Source organism: Penicillium vulpinum, assembly GCF_028829585.1.
Source record: "Penicillium vulpinum strain IBT 29486 chromosome Unknown utg000001l_segment0_segment0, whole genome shotgun sequence".
Taxonomy (NCBI): domain Eukaryota; kingdom Fungi; phylum Ascomycota; class Eurotiomycetes; order Eurotiales; family Aspergillaceae; genus Penicillium; species Penicillium vulpinum.
Window position 1 is genome coordinate 2,254,746 of NW_026643241.1, and position 25,452 is coordinate 2,280,197.

Consider the following 25,452-nt stretch of genomic DNA (forward strand, 5'->3'; position numbering starts at 1 on the left):
CGAATCACCCGATAATACGGCCTCGTATACGGGAATATACAAGATCAGATGTACACATGTACGGAGTACACACACCCCTACTATGTATAGTACTTCGTATCCAGCCTAAGACATGCATTCTCTTCCGCTTCCCCAGAGGCCAAGATTTGGACCTGCCGAGTCTCCCCTGAATCCTCGTACCTGCTCTAAGAGCCCCAAATTTGTACCTGGAGAGGGCAGTGCACTGGGCGATAATGGGCCTTTGCGTAGCTCGGCACCGAAAAATGGAATTATGTGTTGTCGGAAGTTTTAACCCTTGTATGGCGTTCTTCATGTCTCGGTTAAGTCTATTTCAATTGCCTAGCCTCGTTTTATTTTGATTTTGATTTTCTATTATTCTTCTTGTTTCAGTTTGATTCCAAAAAGAAAAGAAGCAAACACGAGAATGAAATGAGACTTCTCACCTGGCCGGCCCTTGCGATATCAATTGTTGATTAGCCAATAGTATAGCTAGGAAGAGCTGCGAACGCCATATATATGTATTAACCTACAGCATAGTCATCCTCATAATCTCCCCTCCGCATTTTCAAATCGTCTGACCTCTCAGAACCGGTGAGATAGAACTCGCCTTATGCTTCCTAAACCAGCCATTAACGCCACATGGAGCAAGAGAGACCCATATAAAAAAGTGTTCTTTTCTTTTATTATTATTAGATTAGAACACAGATTACTTTCCGAAATTAAGTTCCAAAGTTAGTAACTACGTAGACACACAACGCGATAGGCTTTGAAATCTTGGCTTACTCCACAATGGTTTTATCTAGGTACAAGCGACTATAAAGAAAGATGATCATGCACTTGTGTGGGTTGCAGACGCAAGCTAAGTCCACTCGTTCAATATACGTACACGTATTTCATTTTCCTAGCTGTCAGTCGTTAGTTGCCAGACCTGCATATTTTGTGTGTGTGACCTTCCCTATCAAGGAATTTGGTCAAGATCGTCATGGTTGCCGTCCCAGTCTGGGCCTTAAAGGTCGGCTGCTACTATGCCTTTATAACATGCGACACTGCCCCAGGTGTTTGGCCTGATCACACGCCGACTGTCATCGCCTATCGTCCTCCAGTCTCGTCTCCTTCTAGTACTCCTAGTAGTTCTGTTGGAGTGAGCTCGACTTCATTCGCTACTTCTACTCACTTGGGTTCCTCTACTATCTCGGTGTCTCTGACCACCCCTATTGGTTCCTCTAGCACAGTTGCACCAAGCACTACTGGAGCATCTACCTTCGTTACTTTCACCTCCTCGGGCTCAATCCCGTCGAGCTCTGTTTCCCAATCTGTAATCGTCACTGTCCCATCCAGTTCTTCCAGTGTCCCTACCCAGAGTGGGTCGTCGTCTGTCTCATCAGCCTCGGCTTCTAGCTCTGTTGTTTCGTCCGGAAGTACTTCGGTCAGCTCATCCACCTCCGCTGTTTCTAGCAGCTCGCCTTCTTCGTCAGCCGTCTCGTCCTCGGCTGTTTCGTCCTCGGTCGTCTCGTCTTCGTCAGCTATTACGTCTTCGTCAGCTGTTACGTCTTCGTCAGCTTTCTCGTCTTCGTCAGCTGTTGGGTCTTCTTCAGTCGTCTCGTCTTCTTCAGTCGTCCCGTCTTCTTCAGCTATTACGTCTTCGTCAGCTGTTGGGTCTTCTTCAGTCGTCTCGTCTTCTTCAGTCTTCTCGTCTTCTTCAGTCGTCTCGTCTTCGGCTGTTTCATCTGCACCTGCCTCCTCAAGTGCTTCTGTGATTACTCATAGTATGTCGTCAACCGCTGTCTCAATCTCGGCTTCTGCCTCTGCCTCTGCCACCGCAATCAGCAACGCTGCTGTCGCAGCTAACATTCTGGTCATTGCCAGAGATGCTGCCTCTGCAGGCGTGGCCAGCTCTGGTCTCAACGGATACGGTATCCCATTTACCACTCTGATTGTTCCCTCCGCTGGTATTGCCCTTCCTGACCTCAATGGCACCGCTGGAGGAAACTTCGGCGGTATTGTCGTCGCCTCTGAAGTCAGCTATGACTATGGCGCCCAAGGCTTCCAGAGTGCCCTGACCACCGATCAGTGGAACCAGCTTTATGCTTACCAGCTTGAATATGGTGTCCGTATGGTCCAATATGATGTTTACCCAGGTCCTAAGTTTGGTGCAACTGCTCTTGGCGGATGCTGTGATACTGGAGTTGAGCAACTTCTGTCGTTCACCGATACCAGTGATTTCCCCACATCTGGCCTGAGAACTGGTGCAGGTGTCAGCACTAGTGGTCTGTGGCACTACCCCGCGACTATCAGCAACACCACCTCTACTAAGCAGATTGCTGCATTCGCCCCTACCACAGGCTTTACCACCGAGAGTGTCGCTGCTGTGATCAATGACTTCGATGGTCGTCAACAGATGGCCTTCTTCATTGGTTTCGACACCACCTGGAGTGCTACCTCCAACTACCTGCAGCACTCATGGATCACCTGGATCACTCGCGGTCTGCATGCTGGATACCGCCGTGTTAACCTGAACACCCAGATTGATGACATGTTCCTCGAGACTGAGATTTACTCCCCCGCTGGTAAAAACTTCCGTATTCGCGCCCAGGATCTGGCCAACATTGCCACCTGGACTGATGCCATCAACGCCAAGATGCCTGCTGGCAGTTCTTACTTCGTCGAAGTCGGCCACAACGGTAACGGAAACATCGAGAACTCTTCCGATACCTCGGATGCTGGTTGGGATGCTTGCGGCGCTGCTATCGAATATGATTCGCCTCTCGACACTCCCCTCGAGTGGGTCAAGCCTCTCGGAACTGGCACTAACCTGTGGCCCGACGTTCCCACTACTTACGACTGGACTGCTACTTGCACTGCCATGGATGAGCTCCTAGCCTGGTGGACCACAGAAAGCAACCTTAACAAGTTCGGCCACATTTCCCACACCTTCACCCACGAGGAGCAGGATAATGCCACCTACAGCGATGTCTACAAGGAGATCAGCTTCAACCAGGCTTGGCTCAAGGCTGTCGGTATCGACAAGGCCACCAAGTTCACTTCCAATGGTATCATTCCTCCTGCTATCACTGGTCTGCACAATGGCGATGCTCTTCGGGCCTGGTGGGAGAACGGAATCACCAACTGTGTTGGTGATAACACCCGTCCTGCCCTTTTGAACACGGAGAATAAAATGTGGCCTCTCTTCACAACTGCTGCCGCCAACAACTTCGATGGTATGCAGATCAACCCTCGATGGGCCTCTCGCATTTACTATAACTGCGATACCCCTGAATGTACTGTCGCCGAATGGATCGCCACCTCTGCTGGTGCTGGTAACTTCCAGGACCTCCTGGAAATCGAGAAGGGTGAAACCATGCGTCATCTCTTCGGTCTCTTCCACGATGGTTACATGTTCCACCAGGCCAACCTCCGCAACATCGATGTTGATCCTATCACCATCAACGGTGTGACCGCGAAGTACTCCATCATGCAGGCTTGGGTTGAGGTTCAGGTTCAGGAGTTCACCCGCCTCGCCGAATGGCCCATCATCACACTCACCCACCAGGAGGTAAGATAAAATTCCCATCTAACACGCTACAATCTCTCATTCATGTACTGACTCCTTATAGATGTCCGCTTCCTTCCTTGCCCGCTACAACCGTGACAAGTGTGGTTACTCTCTGAGCTACGCCATCAGCAACAAGAAGATCACTGGAGTCACTGTCTCTGCCACTGGCAATACCTGCACTGACCCTATCCCGGTGACCTTCCCTGTTGCTCCTACCAGCACCCAGGGCTTCGCCACCGAGCAGATCGGCGCTGACCCCCTGACCGTCTGGGTGAAGCTTTCTGGCTCCCCTGTTACATTCAATCTTTCCACCCCCATTTCCCTTTGAGGCTGCAAAGATTATTGACCTGCCTTCATTTGAAGGTTGACGTAGCCTTTTGGCTCTTGTTGATCACCTCTCACTTTCATTATAATTTGTGGATATCTTTTTTGGATGTCAATAATTGTTTCTATATATGTGAAGGAAAAACAACCTTGGCTTCTCTGCTGATACGAATATTTCATGTGCTACATTTTTTTAATGCTTGGAAAGCTCAAATCTAATTCTGCAATAATTTACAATGATTCTTTCTCTGATGGGTCTTCGTACTTCCAGCGTACCCAACACCATACACATAATGGGGCTGAGTCTGTACCGAGTACTGAACAATCTCCTTCCTAAAAAAAAGGAGGTCCTCGTATTCTCGATAGTACCCTCGGACAATGTAAATATGCAGTAGGTATCATTTGGTAGTCTGGTAGAGCGGGAGAGTGTCAGCAATTTCGCGCTTTAAGTCCGAGGTGACACGGTCAAGAATGTCTTTTAGGGTTTTACGAGCCAAGAGGACGATATTCGTCCGACTGATCCGGCGCAAGGCGCTGGAAAATACTTCCAGTATATCTTGTACGAGTCAGGTACCCCGAAAGGGGAAGCCCAAATTTTGATTTCTACCGATGAGACCAAGCCATTCAAAGCCAATCGATCGTAAAACGTGGCAAAAGAAACGTGGGCACGACGTTAGGAGCCTAAATTGTGTCTCAATACCACGCCACGGTACCCATCCCGCCCACTTGATGATTGCCATCCGGGGCAATCTATTCTGCTTGCCAAGTGATTCGGAAAATAAAGATCATGTCTCGGAAGTCGGAAGCTGGTGGGTGTAGCCCAAATGCAAGTATGTGGTATAGGGTGCTGTCAATGTCTGAGATACATGCATATCAATCTACCTATATAGTCTACGTGCAGGGTACCTAGGGCAATCTAACTCAGCCCCGATATCTGATTCCAGACCTATTCCATAGAGCGGGGAAGCATGTACATACGTATACAGAGTACGATGGGGGGCTTAATGCAGCTAGTGCATCGAATAAGTCAATTGACTCAGAAAGAAGGAGGCTCAATGGACTTACGGCCAGAACATGGCACCATATCGGAGATATCCGCTGAAATAGTCCCCTTGGCATTAAAAGCCACCCGGCCTCGGGGTTAATGCGCTTGACTTTGTACCTGGTAGGGTCATGTAGAATGTATGTCATGTAAGCCTCTTCGGCCGGGGTTGCATTCGCTGTTTGGAGTACTCTGACTGCTGTCAGGTACTGTTGCTTTATTTTCTTTTTCTTACTCCGGGATATCCCCAGCAGTGGCAGGTACCAGGGAGGCAGATTTTACGAGATATTAAAATGGAAAGAAAATGAATAAAAAAACACGTGTTAGTATGCATTCTGGGCAAGACATCTGAATCAAAATTTATCCATCGGGTCAAGCGTAAGAACTTGGAAGCTGTTAAACGCGATCTTGGCATAGGCTCGAGCTCTTCAAATTCGGCGGAAGAGCGCTGGAGATTAATACGACGGGATCTCGTATACAGGATTTGAAATTGCCGGGTGTGGCGTCCAAAGGGAAGGGAATAATCAGGCGATTGGGTTATCTAGGACTAGATCCGCACGCCATCGGGTTTAGCTTTGTTCTAGTGTATATTTTAGTGGGCTGTTAGGTTCTAGTAGGGCTGTGGAGATAGTGTGTTGTAGGTTCAATAGAAGCGTTCAATTCGAAACATACTACTCCGTAGTACTAGTAGAAATAGGCAAATGATACGGAGTAGTAATAGTGAGTTATTTGAACTCACCATTGCAACTTTTGAGGTATTTGAAATTAAAATTTCAACTTGATCTGCACATACGCGTCCAGAGAGGAATCCAAGACATCAGATGATGGGTATCCTTGTTGTTGACCAGGGCCCAACAAGTCAGCACTGGATGATTTCTAAACCGGCCGATCATTTCAAATGCAGTTAGGGCTAGCAAAATACCGTTTGGTCATCAGGTTTTGCAAAAAAACAAAAGAACCACTTTCTGTGGGGCTCCATGGTATTTACATATATATAACATACATAGTAATAATTACCAAAATGAAAATACAACAATACCATGCTTCGGGTCTTATGACTTGAAAAAAAAAAGGCTCCCAATTTTGATGTTCTAGACACCTAAGGCTAAGTAAGGCGCTTGCCAACACATGCATCTACCCCTATAGGTCATTGGCAATGTTCCAAATGTGAATAATCAGAAGTGGAAAGTAAACTTTTCTACGTGTTTTCCCCTCAAGCCTTATGAGTCTTTAGATTGTAAGGTTTTGTTCTATTTTAAAGACGTTGCAATAGTTCACTATAGACCCTGGGAATCCTAATCCAGCATATGGAGTACCATGTACAATGTAGAGTACTTGGCATACCGAGGTTTCTCCTTTTTTCCCTCTATTTTTGGGGAAATCAGGAAATCCCTCTCACTGTGGCTATACTGCATATGTATGTACCAAGACTGAAATTTTACTTGGCAATTTGGAATATCCAACGGGCCCCTGAAACTGCTGTGGCTTGGAATTGTCTATTTCTCATGCCTCTCTCTACAAAATTATGTATATGTTCTATGTCATACTCCATATACCGATATTATCAAGATCTCGGCCAATATAATCAAATCAAAAGATCAGCAGGTCCCACCATCTTATTCGTTTGCCGCCGGAGTCTCCAAGTGGGGTCTTGCCTTCCCTTACCCTCTCAAGCCTCCTAAGCCTCCCAAGCCTCTCCAGCCTCTCTAGGCATCCTCATTTTCTTACCTCAAACTCCATAAAAAGATCTGTTGATCACCGTCTGCCTTACCCTTTCAAGTGTTTTCAGGGTCTATTCTTCGGGATCTAAACCTGAGCTTTGCTTTTTCCAGACATTTGGGCGTGACATTCAGGTTCCCGATCGTACCCTTGAAGATCTCCCCTCAGCCCCGCTGGACCTGCGCTCTGGGCCCTGTTTATTTTGAGCTTAAAGACGCCTATCTCCCGTTGCTGATCATTTCATCTCTTTTTTCTCCCCTTTTCCCCTTGGCCTACCCCATACTTACTCTCTTTCGTTAAAATATCCCGAGATTTTGTTTTACCCTTGATCTCACATATCACACACAAGCCACTAAGCCTCTCCTATCGTTTTATCTCCCACTTCACAATCTGCCCTAATGGGTGAATATTCCAAGTCAGGCTGGTGGGCCTGGTCGACCAAAAAGAAGGTCCTTGTCATTGGAAGTATTGGCTTCATCATCGTTGCTCTGGGTGTGGGTCTAGGTGCCGGACTGGGACTTGGCCTCAAAGGCGGAGACGATGACAATGATAACGGCAATGGGGGCAGCGGTCCCGACACGACAACCCCAACAACAAACACAACCACACCAACAAACACCACTGTGAAATGGCAGCCAGCCGTCGGCACCAAGTGGCAGATTATCTTACTGAAATCGGAGGAGACTAGCCAGATCGCTACCTCTGTGGACGCCCCAATCTACGACATTGATCTTTTCGACAACAGCAAAGCCGTCATTTCAGATCTCCAAGGCATGGGCCGCAAAGTGATCTGCTACTTCTCTGCCGGTTCCTTCGAGGATTGGCGCGATGACGCTAGCAAGTTCCAGGACGCAGACAAGGGCAGTGATCTTGACGGATGGCCCGGCGAGAAATGGCTGAACCTCAAGTCTGCCAACGTGCGCAAAATCATGCAGGCGCGTCTCGATGTTGCCGTAGCCAAGGGCTGCGATGGTGTCGACCCTGATAACATTGACGGCTACGACAACACGAATGGACTTGGTCTCACCAAGACCGATGCTATTAACTACGTGAACTGGCTTGCCGGCCAGGCTCACAGCCGTGGTCTCTCGATTGGATTGAAGAATAGCGGAGATATTATTGATTCTGTCATTCATAACATGCAGTGGTGTGTCAATGAGCAGTGTGCTGAGTACGACGAGTGCGATACCTATGCGGCCTTCATTGAGGCGGACAAGCCTGTCTTCCACATCGAGTATCCCAAGGGCGATACAACCAACAACAACAAGGCTGTATCGACTACGGAAGTGAACTCCGCATGTATATCCAACGGCGCTGGCAATTTTTCAACTGTTATCAAAAACATGGACTTGGATACTTGGGTTGAATACTGCCCGTGATTGAGGTTTCACGCTTGGAGTTAACTTGGCATATATAATTGGGACTTGACATTGCATGTATAAGTAATACGACATGATATTTTCGGCAGCATCCATGATTTCCTCTTTGCATTATGTTTAAGCGCTGTGTATTTATTGATCCCAAAAGATGAGAAGAAATAAATTGGCAAATTTTTACCAAGTGCACGAAGACTACTCCATGCATATCGAAGAATTTCTGGTACATATTCGTCATTGTCAGCACTAGGTGCCTTACAAAGAAAACACTTCCCTCCGTATCTACCTAATTCATCATCACCCTCAAAATCACGCATTCGGCTTCTATTGCCTTCAATAGACGGCGACAAGACACAGGACCAGGGGAAAAACACCTTGCAAACTTAAAGAAGCAAAAGTAAAAAACGCATTGGTGAGAACTCAGCTCGCCCACGACGATTTATAAGCCCAATGTGAGCACATACTCCCGCGGTCGCCATTTTTTGCCTCAATTGAGGAGGCGCCACCCTTATAACAGACCCCGACATGATATGTGCTGTGCACAGCTGATGCTTATTCACTTTGACAAAGCAGCTTAATTCAAGCGCACCTGTCATAAGTTGGCTCTGGCTCTGACAGCAATGCCAGCCTAAATGACGCGTGCATCACAGCAACCACAACCAGCGCCATCGTCGGCGCAAAATTCTTGTCTTTCTAGCGTCTTTTTGAATATAGCCTATTAGACACTTGTGGCTGTGACTACTGCCGCTAGTGAAATGTCCAATTCCCTGATTCTTCCGTGTGCCCGGTTTGTTCTTGGCGTCGTGATGTGACGGGGAAATTGAGGGGCGGCTACTCCGTACTTAGGGCTAGGCTTTTTTACCCGGCAATACATAGTTCACTTCTTTTTGCTTTTTACGAGGTATTAGGCCTCGCTTATAGTAGCCGGCTTGGCTTAAGTTGTGAAATGTCCGAATAGATGTAAAATCGAATATAACATACAATGTAAGTAACAGAATTTGATCCTAGTCCATTGTATCGAGTATTTTGCCACCATCGATGGATATGTATAATTATAGATCATGTACTTCTTTGTACCCTTGGGGTAGAACAACGCAATTACTAATATGCTCTCAGCACCCTGACCTCGATGAGACATTCTAGAATTCTAGCGCAATTAGCGGGGTTAAGAAGAGGGGGCAGTTTCCTAAAGGCAATGCTGATCAGTTAAAAGGATGTTTTGTTGGATCTTGGCGGTCTGGGCATATGCATTATATGGAAAGGTGATGGTTTTGATCTGATTGGCCAGGTTTGAGAGTTCATCCAATGCTCGGTTACGCAGGAGTTCCTTTCGGGTTCATCCGGTAACTTTTTTCTCATTACACATGTTGCTTGGGGTACTGCTGGGGTATTTTTGCAGTATTTTTGGTGGTTTAATTACATACCGCGAGGTCAAAGCTGTTATTGAAATGTATTTTACATATCATCTGTCAGGTACCCAGGTAATTGTTCAGACCCCAAGTTTATTTTCCTCCAATCATATATTGAGAATGTGCTAGCATAGTTGATCTATCATAAATCCTAACGGGGGGCATTGGAATTGACCCATCGCCCTTGCATACCCCCTGGGGCTGAACTCACACATAGTGTGTTACTTACTTACCGAGATAGGTATGCTGTACGGAATACTATCTTTACCATATTGAACTTACGCAAAAAAGAAAAGAAGGTCAAACAGGACCGAATAGTCCAGAGTCTAGAGGCTCTTAAGATCAACAGTACAGAGTTACTCTGACCTAGTTTCGCATGAAAAAAAATTTGCATGTCTCACGGCCGATCTCGATACAAAGACCGGTGAACACGTGGACTTTGGGTCTCTCTGATCACCGATGCTCACTTCTGACTGAAATAGCACCTTTGTTTTTTTGTTTTCTTTGTTTTTTCCCTCTACTTTCCTGCTTTCCTTCTTTCCTGATTTTGGGCCCAATCCTTCTATAGCCACGTGGGATATACCCGTCTAGGTACCAGTAAGTAATAAACGAACCATGGTAGCTGGCCGCCTCGCGTGCCTGGGCCCAAAAAGCAAGGATCCATGGAACAAAAATGGCGCTAAGATCGACTGCCCGAGTGGCTCTCCCGGGGCAGATCCCCCCGTTCCTGGCCACACAGCGATAACTGGTTGGCTATATGTTCCCTCCACTTGTTTAAGTTAGTTCCTCCGTTCGGTACGGAGTATAACCTTGGAAATCTCTGCATTGTAACCCAGGGTTTCTCTAATGGAACCTAAGCCGAAGTGACAGGGTGTGTACGGAGTAGCTTCGGAGACTTTGATGTAATGATGCCGAGGTCATAGTAAGCGATAATCCGGGATTGGGCATTCTATGACCCATGCTTGACCGAGAGCATGAAGAACCTCCCGAGTTCCTCATTTGAAATTGTGGCTTTTTTTTGAAAGCCTGCATGACGAACATCATGCGAACCCAACTTCAAACCTTGAACCCTGGACGCGCGCGTAGAGAACATTATGCCATTTGTTCGGATTTAGATGTGCTCCCATACATATTCATCGCTGATCCGCCGATCGTGCAGCCAAAAAGCCATCCCGGAATCCTTCGGTTATTCTCGTAGCGCTGATCTTTGCAGTTATGCTGTTAGCGCATCCACTATTGACTTCGTATACTAGCGATCGACTAGTTTCACGTCCGTAACCAGTCAGATTTGCTTAGCCCAAGCTCCCATGGAGTCGGATCAGCGATGCACGGCAGGAAAGGATTTGCGATGTTCCTACTGTATTTGTCCTGTTCCCCCGGCGGCTAGCAGGAGGCAACCCGTAGCCAAGAGATATATCGAAAATCTTTCTTGCCGAAATACCCGGCCATGCCACGAGGTGGTGGCGGTAGCCACCGGCGGCCAATTCCAGGGGTATAACCGGATTTCCATACTCCAACCTGATAGTACAACATACGTATACAACATAAACCTCAATAACAAGGGTAAGCTGGGTAAGGTGGTATTCCAAATCTGCATCTTGCAGGCAAATTAACAGGGAAGGAACTGGCTTTTGAGGGGATGGAAGATGCATACAAAATCATCTTCGGGCGAAGCATGAATATTGCCCGCGACTGTAGCATTTCGTATTGCGCCGGCAACCAGATACGGGGGACGGATGAAAGGTTCATTGAAATTGCCTGCTGTCAGTCATCCTCTGTGTAACAACTTATTGCCCCCGCTAGTCCCTGGAATATGACTCCGTTGGCATGGAAGAGGTCGGGTTCGTAACTCGGCACAGCCGCAGTTGCACCACATTCAACCTACCTACATGCATACTCAGTACGGAGTACATCCTTCCCGTTCCAGTGCAGCGTTGTATCATAGAATCTGAGTTTGGACATATGTATAGCAATGGCACACGCCAATAGTAAGTGATACTAACCGAAGTATATGTTCATCTATGTTGTATGTCATGTGCTACATTACTTTGTACTGTTTCGGTCTTTGATCACTTTGTGCGTTCTCAGATTTGGAACATAGAACATACTTTAGCTGAGCACTTGGCTTAGTACTCCGTATAATAACTTCCAATGTTAGACTCTGTTTCGAAATGTTCCAGTTGAATATATCCTAATCCTAATCTTGAATCAAGGATGATATCCATCGCCAATTGAAACAGCGGCTGTGTCATATTCCCTGCCAAGAGAGTCGAACGCCAATCCTGCAGGGTTATTTTGGGCGTACGTCCGAGCATTCAGATGGCATTGGCTATGAACCTACAGGACGCTAGTCCTAGGTCTCATAGATCGATCGGATGGCCGGTAACCCGGAGACATTGCAAAGGAATACTAGTCGGGATCGAGACCCAGGAAAGGAAGGTGTTCAGTTTGTGCATTTCTATATCAACAGTGACGTTAAATCAAGTCAAGCCAGGTTGAGCCACGTTTAGCTTATACCTCGTATCTAGTGGACGCCCTACGACCCTACATAGCCCACTGGTTCCGGTTCTCAGTAGGTAGATATATTCATATGCTCCGCAAGCCAATACTTTTGCTTTGTCACATGTCTTAATTGTACTTTGTTAGTGGTCGGAATAGATGCGCTTTTGGGGTTTAGTGGTATCGGGGTAATTTTGTTCTTGGCATGCGAAAATACCCAAGAAAAAAAAACTCGGATGAAAATTACCACAATACACGTATTCTCCACATCTTGACCTAAAACGTCAGTAGCTCACTCGTTAACAAAGACGGGTTACAAGTTGAAACGATAGGAGGCGAAAGAGAGCAGGAAATTTTTTTTATTCTAGCGTAGTCTATACTGTGAAACATGAAAATTAGAAAGAACTAGAAGGTAGCTCGAAAATCAGCTCCTAGAATCATTAAACCAAATGAGTGAAAAAAATGCTAGCTATACTAAAAAAGAATATGCACATAATCGCTTGGCCCAATTTACCTCAAAAGCGCACATTATACTAAGGCAAGTCATCCGAAAACAGAAATTCAACCCCCTAGGCTGCCATCAGACCAACGAACTCGTCCCACTTGTCCCCAAAGGAGGCATAATAGTCTGTGCTGAGATGGGTGATGTACACTTCATCCGCAACCTGGCGCACATCCTTGATCAGGCCGCGAAGTTCCTTGCCCTCCACAGTATCAGGTACAGAGTGAACAATGGCGCATAGTTGGGTACGATCACTATTTGCGATATTGGTAAACAGCTGAGCGCCTTGCCGTTCCTGGAAAGTGGTATAGGCGGCCTCGAACACAACAGTTGAATCAGCAGTTGCCAGATATCTAGAATCAGGGACAGCGCCCGGATTATGGACAACCTAATAGTCTTCGTTAGTTCAATCGGCTTCGCCTATGTACTCCAGAAAGGGGAGCAAATTGTGATACAGCCTGGATTGGAATATGGGGTGTAGGGATATAGGTCAATAAAACCAGTGTGGCTCTCTCTCCAAGTGAACTTGGGAATAGTAAACCGAGGGAATTAAAAAAAAAAAGGTAAAATGATACAAGACAGGGGGTGTATGGTATGGAGCAATGAATAGTTGTAAAGTAAAAGCACAGGCTCGGAAGAATTGCAGAACTCACAAATTGATCAGGACCAAGACCCTCAATGTCCTTAACAAAGTCCGTCAACCCTTGCAGATAGGTCAAGACCTGAGGATCGTATTGCTGAGGAGTTTCATCGAAAAAGATTCCGCGAACCGCCAGATTGGGGTTCGAGGAATTAGTCGGCCAGTCGGCGTATGTTTGAATATCCTTGCGAACAGCCGAAACATCGCGCTTTCCGTATGAGGTATACACATACCCCAAAACACGCACGTTTTCATAAGCAGTGAGCTTGGGGATTTCACGGGTGTAATTGCCATCCGGCAGGGAGTCAGGCCCTGGGCCATTCCCTGGATTGATTACGACGGTAAAGTTGACATTTGGGTGTGCAGATATCCTGTGGCGTTCAGTGACTGTATTTTCTTTCTTTTTTTTTTCCTTTCTTTTAAGGCTATGTGATGATATTGTTTGGCGCCCGGACGGCGCGACACAATTATTGTGGCGGGCTACCGGCCGGAATGGAAAGCATTCGGGAAACTGGGGAAAGGAAAAATTGGAATGAAAAGGGTTAGACATACACTTTTTCCAGCGGAGCCCAAGCCTTAGGAGCAGGGTACACATAGAGTGGAACGAACACCTTCGATTTCGGACCCATGTTATCTTTTTTGCGGGTAGTAGTGACCACAACTGAGGGAACAACAGCAACAATAATCACAATAAGGACTGCAATTGCTAAGATGAAACGAGAACGCTTCGACTTAAGACATGCCCGCTTGCTCACGTGTTTTTCGGGGCCGGACATATTGGGGATTATAGGGAGGAAGTTGGAATGAAGAGAGTGGGTTCGCGAATACTATCGGTTACATATGGGCATGAATTTTTCAACCAACGGTGGCCAACTAGGAAAAAAAACGAGATGGGAACAAGTTGCTGGTTGACACGACCTAAGCCTTAGTGTCCCTACGACCAAAAATGGATATGGGGGCGCTCGACCCCATATGCAGAAAAGGTCTTGGGTGAGGCGTCAAAAAAAATAGAAAGAAAACATTTAAAAAGAAAAATATATATGATTATATATTATATGTATACAATATATACATAAAGATAAAGAAAAAAATATATTATTATTTGGATCAACTAGCCCCAGCTGAGATCCTGACGTACAGGTGGAGAGGGCACTTAGGGCATTTTGATGTACAGAATGATATCCCAAGGCCCAGCCGCATGTCTGGCCCACCTAGGGGCATTCTGCCCGATGGTTCTGTCCCAGGTTGTTGTGCCTACCCCCCTTATTACGCTCTCTTTGTGCTTTTTTTTATTCTGCTTATGCTTGTTCTTTTTGTTTCTTCTATTTTTGCCGGGGGACTGTGCTGAATCCTTATTCGCCAAGGAAGGATGGCACAATAGATGAACTCAAACGGAGAATCCGAGTGAGGCAACGCAGGTACCTCGCTTGTATTGTATAAAACCTTGGTTAAGGGCCCACCGGAGAATCAGGATATCTCAGTCTTCATCATATAATATCATATATAACATTTTCTCTCTTTGCACTGGTAGCATCTGTTACTTGGCATTCATCATTAACTTCTCGCCATGGCTGAGCCAACCTCAATTTCCACTTCGAGATCGGACACTCCCCAAAGGTCCGATGCCAGCAGTCCTGTGCAATCCCCCATCTCTCTGGACACACCCAGGACAGAGGATGGAGACCCATTCGACAATCTCAATGACCTGTTGCGCAGACTCCCTTCACAAAGCCATATTCTTGTCACCGGTGGCCTCGGCTTCATTGGAAGTCACACCACGCTTGAGTTGCTCAAGGCAAACTATAACGTTATTGTGATCGACAATCTCAGCAATGCATTCGAGGATGTCTTCAACCGTATCGGCCGCTTGGCCAGAAAGCATCACGAGGAGAATGGCACCAAGATGCCATCTATGAGATTGCATGCATACGATTATCGTGATACCAAAGCTCTTCAGCCGCTGCTTGAGGAGTACCAGCTTCCATCCCGGTGGGGAACCCCCAAGTCGAGAATCGCTGGAGTCATCCACTTCGCAGCTTATAAAGCCGTCGAGGAGAGCATTCGGAAGCCACTGAAGTATTACTCCAACAATGTCAGCGGCCTTATCGACTTTGCCACAACACTTGGAGACTTTGGCATCAAGACCTTTATCTTCTCGTCGTCTGCCACTGTATATGGAACCCTCGCAACCTCGGGTCTTCCATTGAAGGAGGAACTCTGTGTTCACAAGGAAGAGGTGTACACAGATCACGCAGGCTCACAACAATCCATGCAACCAGGATGCACTGGCATCACTAACCCATACGGACGCACCAAATGGATGTGTGAAACCATCCTGGCCGACTTGGCCGTATCAGACCCCGAATGGACCATTGTTGCACTCCGCTATTTCAACCCCGTTGGCTGTGATTCTTCCGGTCTTTTGGGCGAAGACCCAAGACAGGCTCCAACAAACCTGCTTCCCGTCGTTGTCAAAGTCATGACCGGCCAATATTCCGAACTTTCGATGTTTGGGACAGATTGGGAAACCGAGGATGGCACTGCCGTCCGCGACTTCATCCACGTTAGCGATCTGGCTCGTGGGCATATCGCCGCGCTCAGTTCGGCCAACGAGGGCAAGCTGGTAGAGAACTTCCGTACATTCAACCTCGGAACTGGAAAGGGAAATTCCGTGATGGATGTGGTCACCACTATGGAGTCTGTTATTGAGAAGCCCATTCCTCGACGTGCTGCGCCACGTCGTGAAGGTGATGTTGGAGCCTGCGTTGCAGTCGTCGACCGGTCAACGGAGGAGCTTCAATGGAAGACAGAAAAGAGCCTGAAGGATGCATGCCAGGACATCTGCAACTTCTTGGATGTCAGTGGTCTGTCTTCATAGCCCGGTCCTCATTGTTGGTCTGATATGAGAGCTATGTTTTGTTTTGCTTTTCTTACCTGTTCCTAATATACCTGTCCACCGGAACAATGGCCCTTTGGAGGCATATGTTTCAGTATAATGATTGTCGATTTTCTGTTTTACTTAGCATGTTGATTAGAATCGCATCACTCGCGAGCATTCTCGGTCCCTTGTGACATTTTACCCCTTGTGTGTACGAGTCATTTATATACGTCGATTTCTCGTTATATTGAATGGACAAAAAGTCCCATTTTATCCTGAGAATTTGCAGCAAGTACTCTCAATGAACACTAGTAATCGAGAACTAATCCATGGATGTTTGTTGGCTGGATATGGTGCAAATATGTATCATATCACGTGATAAACCGTCCATGACTGGTTTGGATACCAACATTTGGACAATAAGTTTTTGAGAGTAATGGTAGTATGTTTAGGATATTCGTATTCGAAGTGTTTATTGTACGAATAGTCCAGAGCCATCAATGCCACAGGAAATGAAGTTGTCATACCCCACTGACCATATTTGTTGGCATATCACGTGACTGATCTCCGTCTTGGCATCAAATATGGCCGCAGTTTTCTGCGACAGCTCCGTCTGCGCGTGTCTAATTGCATCTTCAACGCAATTGGGATTCCTTGTCGTCCAGGACCTTCCGTCGAACATCTTGATATCGTCCTAGTCTCTTCTCCGTCTTTCTCTAATTTATCCCGTCATAATGATCTGCAAAAGCTGCCGCACGACGATGCTGTCCCGATTCAACCAGCAGCCAGTGATCCGGACGGCTTCAGCATGCGCGCGCCAGCTGCCTCTGGTTCGCAGTCAATTCCGCTCATACAGCAGTGATAACAACCCTTCCGTGGCTGCTACTCCTTCCCCGCCCTCCCCCCGTCAACCCACAGTCGGCGACCTCACAACCCCGTCCGCCATCTCCTCCGCTACTCCCGGTGTTTCTCAGCCTTTGAGCACCCCCGAAGGTGTCCACACCGATGTTAACCCTGGAGCTCCCACAAAACCCACTGCCGTGCGCCCACCGAGCAGCTGCCCGGCCGGAACCAAACTGAACGGACTCAACTACTTCAAGAACAAGCCTGATGTCTTCGCCAAGGAGGATTCCGAGTACCCAGATTGGCTATGGAACCTCTTGGGAGATGCCAAGAAGGATGCAAAGTCTAAGCAGGGCGGTGTTGACCCAAGCAGTAAGATACCCCGCGGACTTTTTATTCCCCATTCATAAAATGCTTACCATGTACAGCCTTGAACAAGAAGCAACGAAAGCGTTACGAGAAGAAGCTGGCCGCTCGTAATGGTCCTCTTGCTGCTACGATCCCCGCTCACCACCACGCTCACGATATCACCCCCGCACCCTACAACCGCGACGCACCTTCAACGGATGTCATGGCCGATGCTACCAGCGGCTTTGAGCAGCGCTCGGAGATCATCAAGAGTGCACGCGATGCTAGACGAAAGGCCATCAAGGAGTCCAACTTCCTACGCGGCCTGTAAACTTGTTCCATGTCAATTCGAGTGGAACACATGAAAGCGATTGTACTTTTCTTGTTGGGGTTGTGTCGCAGGCGCCTAGAAACGCCTCGATATTGCATTGAATATTGGATAGACCGGGCCCTTCGGGGCGCCCCGGATGTATTATTACATTGATTTGTTTTTTCGATTGTGCTATATATCAAATGATACTTGTCTCAGATCTAAGCTCGCCGCAAAATATCCCAAACACCCCACCTCTATCGCTGAGAAAGTCGAGGTATATGATTTACTGGGGAATCGGCCACTCCCGTTCCTCCCCCTGCCCTTCAAGCCAGGGCAAACAAGCCTCATACAGCGATTTGAATTCCCCATTCCCGAGAGCAAGGATCTTCTCAAAGGTATCCGGGTCAAAGCGCTGGAACCAAGCCAGAACCCCAGCGAGAATCATATCCGCATAGCCAGCCTTCTCACCCTCAAAAAATGGCCCCTTCTTCCCATCCCTACCCTTTAGCATCTTAATCAGCGTCTCCGACTCCTTCTCGACAAGCTGCCACAACGCAAGCAACTCTGCCTCATCTGTCGGCCTGACCTCGGAAAGTGGCTTCCCGAAAGCCGCAGAGCGAGTCCGGATAAAGTACTCCCGTCCACGCTCATCTAGTTTATATGGAACGTTGGGAATAATCAGCGCCCTCGTACTCGGTGAGAGCAGGCTCAATAGCTTCTGCACGGCAACCATCAGCGAGTAGCTTGCGTCGCCGGAAGGAAAGAGCGGGGGCGACGGGTACAGCTTGTCGAGGTACATGGCGATCGGCTCAGAGTCCATGAGCACGCCTTCTGGGTTGCTCGTTATTGACCCCTTGTGGCTGATTGCCGGTAGCGTGTAAGGTATCGTTGACGATGACTTGCCCGGTGGGATGCCATGAGCCTTGAGTAAAGGTGCAATATCAGGGTACGATACCCAGCTTTGGGTGTAGGGGATGCCCTTGAAGTTAAGGATCATTCTGGTCCGGAGAGTATTGGGAGACCATGACTTCGCAGTGCCTGGTTGAGTTAGTTCCTTTGCCCTGGAGTCATCTAAGGGTCTGATCCATACCAGGTATCTCTGATAGGATATCGAAGAAATGAATCTTGGACTCAGTCATTGTGCAATATATGTAGTTTGTATATCTGTGTTAAGGTCGAAGTTGAAATAACTAAATTGTTGATCTCCTGATGTAGTTCTCCTTTATAAACAAACGGGAGCGGGGCTCTGATTTATCAGCTGGAATTTTAGTGCCTTAGAAGTCTCCGACAGGGAAGAATATAAAAGATTGCTGATCAAGCTTGAGGCTGTGAGGTTTCACGATTTTCGCTAATAGTCGAAAGTTACACCTCATATACCCACCATGATATATGCACAGAGGCGCCACGTTGGCAGTGGGGAGTTGGACGCACGGGTCACATTAGGATTTTCTTCTCACATTGCATATTATTGTCATCTCTACATCCATGCTATGATCTATTATTCGATATAAATCCAGAAAACAGATACTTGACATAGCCCCTGAAACAAGCGGGGCATCCTTTGTCAATAAACCTACCCCTCCAGTTATCACCCAACATCAATAAGGTTGGATCTCCTATACGCCATCCTCACTACCAGAAATAGCCTACTAACAATAGATCAGTGCAAAATGGAGAAAGTCGAAGCTCTCGTGGATCGTGCTAAACAACTAGCATTCCACGAGCCACCCAATACATCGACATATACCGTGGACAAATTCCACCCATCCTTAGATGATCATATCCAGAGAATTCACAAGTCTGTTGATACATATGCCCCAACCACAAGGTATTTTCTCGAGGAAATGCAACATGACACTATCGTTGCAAATTCCTCCGAGCCAGTCGCCGACGTTTTGGCTTCTCTGGATGCCTTTCGTACCTACATGAAGGACGCGAACTCGTGTGCGATGGGACCTGAAGAGGCCTTGGATCTTTCAGCGCCTATCTCAGACTACTTTATATCGTCGAGCCACAACACTTATTTGACGGGGAATCAACTGTACAGCGACGCTGCTGCTAGTGCATATACATCTGTGAGTTGATGCTTTGCAAAATAGTCCTACCAGTTATGCAGCATGGACGTTATGACCTGCTAGGACCCTAGATTGAAGATTTACTTATCCTCCAACAGGTCCTTCTCCGCGGCTGCAGATCCGTCGAGATTGATGTCTGGGATGGGGAATTGGACACCCCAAACTCAAGCGACAGCGAGACAAGCAGCAGTGATTCGGAAACGGAAGAAGGGAGAAGTATTGGGGGGAAGTTGAAAGACAAGACGAAGACTGGGAAGAGTGGAGAGGAAAAGCCCACGAAAGAAAAAAAGAATCAGTCGCGTCCAAATTGGAAGCTAAACTCAACGGCGTTCTTCGTCGCAAATCCGTCAAGTCGCCCCAGCGACCAGTGGATGAAGAGACTGCGACGAGCCACATGCCTGTTCCGGTTGAACCTCGTGTTCTGCATGGTCATACCCTTACCAAAGGAACTACATTTCGTGAAATCTGCCACGCAATCCGTGAAAGTGCATTTGTTGCCAGTGATCTTCCACTGGTCATTAGTCTCGAGGTGCACGCGTCTCTTGAGCAGCAACAGACGATGGTTGATATCATGTTGGAGACGTGGAAAGGATTGCTCGTGGAAGCTCCTCCGGATGACGGGAAGCTCCCCTCGCTAGCTGAGTTGAAAAGAAAGATCTTGATTAAGAGCAAATGTGTTCCACGAACCGGCGAGGACGAGAAAACTGAAGGAGAAGCTCTGACACCGCAGAAATCTGATGATACATCCTCGGGCCAACAGTCAACAAAGCCATCAAAGATTCTCGAAGCTCTAGCCAACATGGCTGTTTATACTCGCGCATACCATTTCAAACATTTTGACCAACCAGGTATGCGTTGTCATTTTAGATATGATCATAGAGGCGATGCTAATGTGATCAACAGAGGCCAAAACTCCTCACCATGTGTTCTCGCTCTCCGAGAAAGCAGCGCGAGAAGCTCATATCGATTATCGGGATGCTTTGTTCGAGCACAACCGAAAGGCTCTGATGCGTATCTACCCGTACGCATTCCGAGTCACCTCGTCGAACTTTGATCCAACATTCTACTGGCGACGTGGCGCTCAACTAGTAGCATTGAACTGGCAGAACCTAGATAAAGGCATGATGCTCAACCACGGAATGTTTGCCGGAACCCACGGTTGGCGACTGAAGCCCTCCGGCTACCGAAGCAGTCATTCTCCGACAGCTGTTATCGAGCGCCGCAGCTTAACGCTCTCAATCGAGATATTCGCCGCGCAAGATCTCTCTCTACCGCCCGGTGACCACAGCGAGAAGGGGTTCAAACCGTATGTGAACTGCCAGCTGCATGTCGAAGAACCGGAAGGTGATGTCTCCCCGGATAAGGACGATGCCAGCTCCGACACCGAAAAGAGTAGCTACAAGCGGTGCACGAAGAGTTCTTCGGGTCGGAACCCGGATTTCCACCGCCAGAAGTTGCAGTTCCCGACCGTGACGGGGATAATTGAGGAGTTGAGCTTCCTACGGTCAGTATTCTCGATTCCCTTCCTTACTTACATCGATGAATCGAGTAATTTATCTCGTGATTTGCCCTCGCCCTTGCTCTGCAATATTTCCCCTTGCTGCGCTTCTACCTCCCATCGCATGAACTGGTTTTCGAGTATGCAGGCATAGACCTTGCATTGTGATACCCGTTAAAGAACGTATGCAGTTGCCCGCATCACATGAACATGACGATTGGGCTTAATATTTGCTTCTTCCGGGCTTTGCGCCTTGGTAACACGATGCATCGTCTGGGCTGTGGCTTTTCTCGGAATCACCTCCACTATCATGCACACTACCCTATAATGCGTTTTGCCTTCGAAGATGCAAGTACTATGCACTCTGTACGAACAAGCCACTGACTCGATCCTGCTTTCTTTTTTCTTAGGTTCAAGATCAAGGACGATGAGATCGGTCGGGATCCCTTGGCTGCGTGGGCTTGCATCCGACTTGATCGGCTGCGGGAGGGCTACCGCCTGGTCCATCTCCATGACTGCGCTGGCGAACAGACCGGAGGTATCTTGCTGGTTAATATTGTGAAGCAGTTTACTTAACTAGCCCGAAGATGCTGTCACCGAACTGTGTGAATTGGTCTTTCAAATCGTTAGTAGTATGACTATAACATAGGGCATGTGACAAATTGTGATATTTTACCAGAAAAATGCCAGTCAAAGAGACACAGAGCTAGGGCCGCTGTTCGTCTTTGGGCAGGGTTTGGGCAGCATGTCGTACAGCCTACTTCCATATTAGGAGCACCAGGAACAAAAAGGTTGCAGGAAAGCACCCCGATATCTGGCAAATGTGACGAGTCCTTCAGCATGTGTATCACAAACTCATTTCTACGTAGCCAAAAGCGACCGGCTACAGATTAGCGATCGTGATTGTGAGATACAATCGTGTAAGTCAGCATGCATATCTGATTCGAGGGCATTGTACGGAAATAACGGTACTTCGACATTTGGGTTTTTCGACTCTTTGGGGCTGCATTATGCAAAGTCCTGGCCGCAATGGTTTCGTAGGCGAAAAGCAGTCACTATAAACAACCCGCTAGTCCATGCCCTTGCAATTTCTCGTTGAGGGTGTCAGAAGAAAGGCAAAGGGACCGAGCTTAGAGTGGGCCTTGTTTTAGCTAGGCGGCTCCATGAGAATCTGAAGTAGGTGCATATGTATGTAGGTCCCTCCTCCGTGCCGTATGTAGTGACGTGCTGGTGCCATGTATTACTTTAGAGAGAATTATTATTAGTCGCATGATATGCATTGTACCGATGCCGCGTAGAAGTATAATGGAAGAGAGTCCAATATGTTAGTTTCCAGATATGCACATCGCATTCTGTGTCTTAGGTGATATCTGAATAGCCCTCGCTTTGACTTTGCTAGGTCAGATGTGTGAGTACTAACCTAGGGTACTTCGTATTGCCATCAACTGACATATTCTGAGACCTTGAAGAGAGAGAAAAAAGTAGCGGTGACAGATCAAACTGGCCACAACGGGCGCAACGGTGTTGAACAAAGAGGATTGTTCGTAAGTCATGTGTAAAAACGTGGGGTAGTAGTCCAACCTTGGGAGTTCGACACACTTCAGCCTACATACAGATGGTACGTAGGTGAACAGAAAAATCTCGCATGCTGCGAGCCATAACTACAATCGTGGGGATCATATCATGAAGAGGAAGATCGGGGAGGCCGAGAGGAGGTAGAGCCTGAACCCACCACGAGATCACCTTGGAAGGCCTAACATCAAGAGCGATCAACGTGCCAAGCGATATGCATCAGATTTCAGATTGATCAACATAGCTAGTGGGGACTAACAGATAAGTCAAGCTGACCGGTAAATCCCCCGATAAAGTTGCCAAAGATTATCACACGTTAAACAATCGCAATACAAACCCCTCGTCCTCCACATTCACATTCTCAGGGCCTCTAACAGAATAGATGGTGAAGCCAAGGACAAAACACGATGTGTTTCTTCAGATGCACATGCACTGATGCACATGTACTCCGTACTTCGTGGATATTTGTCATTTGACATATCCTGGTGGAGGGGTTCATGCGTCACGTCTGTGAAATTTGCATGCATATCAAGGTGATAAAATGGCTTAGGACAAACGGGCCACAGCGATATAGCCAATGATCGGGACTGATCGTCTTTTCATAAATGGAGAGACCCGTGTCGAATACCGCCAGCGAATCACAGCACTAGTAAGTCCGAAGGTGGCCGAGCGCTGGACCCATCTTGGATCTGCCATGGAGTTCCGGGGTTGATACATCAACTGTTAAATGTGCTGAGCGCTGCAATCGTAGCCCCTTTTCCTTTGAAGTATCGGTGAATTGATGCAAGTTACCGAAGCACACTAAATACATTTCTTTGTCTGATCCCCTTGAATTGCTGATCCTTTGGTCTTTTACGAAGCAAACATCAAGACCTATAAGGCTCGGAGTTCTCGGGAGGTACCGAGGACACCGTTGTGATTGGCTTAGTGGACCAGTGGCGTAAGACAGAATAGTGATGACTCTGTTTTTTTTTGGCTCCTTTTTTTTGGCTTTGATACCTGTGCAGCTAAGCCAAGCCGTCAGGAGGAGCATTCATCTACTGTCAGTGGTTGATCATTGAGGGAAACAAAGAAGAATGACCGAGCTGAGCGGGTACTACCGAGACTCCTAGTTATTCTGCTATTATTTTGCTTATTATTTTGAGATTAATTTTGAGATTACAATCCTTTTTTTTATTTTTATTGTTTTATTTCTTTTATTTCCTTTAATTCCTTTCTTTACCTCTGATTAGCCAGTGGAAACTAGATCTATTCTTCTCTTTTGGTTTTTTTCCCCTTGCTTTCCTTGCTTTCCTACGCTCTATAAGAACCGTCCTCGTCCTAATTTCCATAGCCTTGTCTTCAGACTTCAACCTAAGAGAAAATCTAAATCACACTATCCTCGGGCTCAGGCAAAGAACTCTATTCATATCCCTTCTTTACATTCTTTCTTGACCAACATACCTACCAAAATACCATGGCTGCCTCTTCCGAATGCACCGTGCCTGTGTGCTCGAACTCCACTTCCGACACCAAGGTTCGTACTCCTATGCTGCATCATCGGTCCGATACTTCCAGTACTTTTTCAAAGACATACTAACTGTTCCACAGATGCCTGGTGTGCGATGCCCCAATTGCCAAGCGCAGGGGAAAGAAGTTTGGGTTATCCCAGGCAAAAACTGTCACATCTGTCACACACCTTGTGCGTGATAGGCTCGAGGTCCTGCATATCACTCATGAGGAAAGAGACTGTATATGTGTCAATACTTTCCGGATATGAGCTGATTCCTTCATGTCACCTTCATGTCATAACCTCTCCCAATCATATGGAAAAGACTCACTCTTGAATTTCAAGAACGAGTTCAACACGTCCGAACACACAAAAAGCCCGCGGACATCTTGGAGATTGACACCCCACGCTTGTTCGTCACCGGGTAGACCTTGGGCAAAGGATGCAATGGGTTCCTACCGTGGTGTATCTATTTCTCTTTTCTTTTTAGCGTTTTTGATCATGAGATATGATATCTTTGCTTTCCTTCACCAGTGGATGTAGTGTCAACAAATATTATCGGGTACTATCTTTACAATCGGGCCGAGTCCGTCAACACTTTATCAGATCGTCTAGAAGTACCACCAACGTTAAAGTGGGCTTCAGGTACTTTTGTCCTGCATATGCTCGTGGACAATTATGTACTTTGTAGTAGAGAATGGCCCCACGTGATACATCAAAAGTTGCTAGATTGTATGACATCATTTACCCATATCTAGAACTAATATACAGAGTGTATGCGCCCCATATACATACGCAAATATAGCTACGATACGCATTGGGCTTCCTCTGATGCGTAGGGCTTTCTGACCTGACCCAAAGCTGTGTTATTGTCGTATTCGAACTAAAGCAATTGCATAATAGCTAATACTTAGTCCCTAGTTAGCGAATAGGTACTTGGTAAACCACTACTTATGTAGGTAGGTACCGAAACAGATATGAAGATATGCATCGATCTAACTATTATTTTTATGATATGTTAGTTACTATCTCTATGTTTTAGGGCAGGATATCAAAGTAACTGTATAAAAAATACATATTGGTAAATAAGAGAGTTGAAAAGTGCGCAAGTAGTATATCCCTGTATGTATAACAGAATATGTCAACCCATACAAGCACAAGTGACTCGTTTCTCTTCCTCAAATCAAAGAGAGCAAGTCATGTCCTCCAGTCTGATTTAAAATTATCCTCATGTCCTTACGAATCCAGGTCAAAACTAGCTCAGCAAAACTATACCTCACTTTTTGTAAAGCGGCAAGAGATAAGCCCCAAAACAGAAAGGGGAAGGTTCCGAGTGACTAAGGTTGACATTTATCCGGTAGATACGCATGCG

General features: G+C 47.0%; 8 protein-coding genes across 8 annotated transcripts; 6 read left to right on the plus strand and 2 right to left on the minus strand.

The window, feature by feature from the left end:
• Positions 1-982: 982 nt before the first annotated feature.
• Positions 983-3,881, plus strand: agd3 (putative extracellular serine-rich protein; the record flags this gene model as incomplete). Its single annotated transcript, XM_057248535.1, has 2 exons — positions 983-3,553; positions 3,615-3,881. The coding sequence occupies 2 exons, from the start codon at positions 983-985 to the stop codon at positions 3,879-3,881; spliced, it is 2,838 nt and encodes a 945-aa protein (XP_057112967.1).
• A 3,155-nt stretch (positions 3,882-7,036) lies between these two features.
• Positions 7,037-8,017, plus strand: N7479_000838 (endo alpha-1,4 polygalactosaminidase; the record flags this gene model as incomplete). Its single annotated transcript, XM_057248536.1, has 1 exon — positions 7,037-8,017. The coding sequence occupies one exon, from the start codon at positions 7,037-7,039 to the stop codon at positions 8,015-8,017; it is 981 nt and encodes a 326-aa protein (XP_057112968.1).
• A 4,474-nt stretch (positions 8,018-12,491) lies between these two features.
• N7479_000839 (spherulation-specific family 4 protein) lies at positions 12,492-13,840 on the minus strand (the record flags this gene model as incomplete). Its single annotated transcript, XM_057248537.1, has 3 exons — positions 12,492-12,812; positions 13,078-13,435; positions 13,617-13,840. The coding sequence occupies 3 exons, from the start codon at positions 13,838-13,840 to the stop codon at positions 12,492-12,494; spliced, it is 903 nt and encodes a 300-aa protein (XP_057112969.1).
• A 791-nt stretch (positions 13,841-14,631) lies between these two features.
• N7479_000840 (NAD-dependent epimerase/dehydratase family protein) lies at positions 14,632-15,942 on the plus strand (the record flags this gene model as incomplete). Its single annotated transcript, XM_057248538.1, has 1 exon — positions 14,632-15,942. One exon carries the CDS (start codon positions 14,632-14,634, stop codon positions 15,940-15,942), a length of 1,311 nt encoding a protein of 436 aa, XP_057112970.1.
• Positions 15,943-16,676: 734 nt separating this feature from the next.
• N7479_000841 (mitochondrial 54S ribosomal protein mL54) lies at positions 16,677-17,464 on the plus strand (the record flags this gene model as incomplete). Its single annotated transcript, XM_057248539.1, has 2 exons — positions 16,677-17,157; positions 17,214-17,464. 2 exons carry the CDS (start codon positions 16,677-16,679, stop codon positions 17,462-17,464), a joined length of 732 nt encoding a protein of 243 aa, XP_057112971.1.
• Positions 17,465-17,729: 265 nt separating this feature from the next.
• On the minus strand, positions 17,730-18,585 carry N7479_000842 (uncharacterized protein; the record flags this gene model as incomplete). The annotated part of the gene is made up of 2 exons (XM_057248540.1): positions 17,730-18,484; positions 18,537-18,585. The coding sequence occupies 2 exons, from the start codon at positions 18,583-18,585 to the stop codon at positions 17,730-17,732; spliced, it is 804 nt and encodes a 267-aa protein (XP_057112972.1).
• A 531-nt stretch (positions 18,586-19,116) lies between these two features.
• Positions 19,117-21,595, plus strand: N7479_000843 (putative phosphoinositide-specific phospholipase C; the record flags this gene model as incomplete). Its single annotated transcript, XM_057248541.1, is given in 5 exon segments — positions 19,117-19,521; positions 19,620-19,821; positions 19,836-20,369; positions 20,425-21,025; positions 21,430-21,595. The coding sequence occupies 5 exon segments, from the start codon at positions 19,117-19,119 to the stop codon at positions 21,593-21,595; spliced, it is 1,908 nt and encodes a 635-aa protein (XP_057112973.1).
• Positions 21,596-24,047: 2,452 nt separating this feature from the next.
• N7479_000844 (uncharacterized protein) lies at positions 24,048-24,350 on the plus strand (the record flags this gene model as incomplete). Its single annotated transcript, XM_057248542.1, has 2 exons — positions 24,048-24,133; positions 24,182-24,350. The coding sequence occupies 2 exons, from the start codon at positions 24,048-24,050 to the stop codon at positions 24,348-24,350; spliced, it is 255 nt and encodes an 84-aa protein (XP_057112974.1).
• Between the last annotated feature and the right edge of the window lie 1,102 nt (positions 24,351-25,452).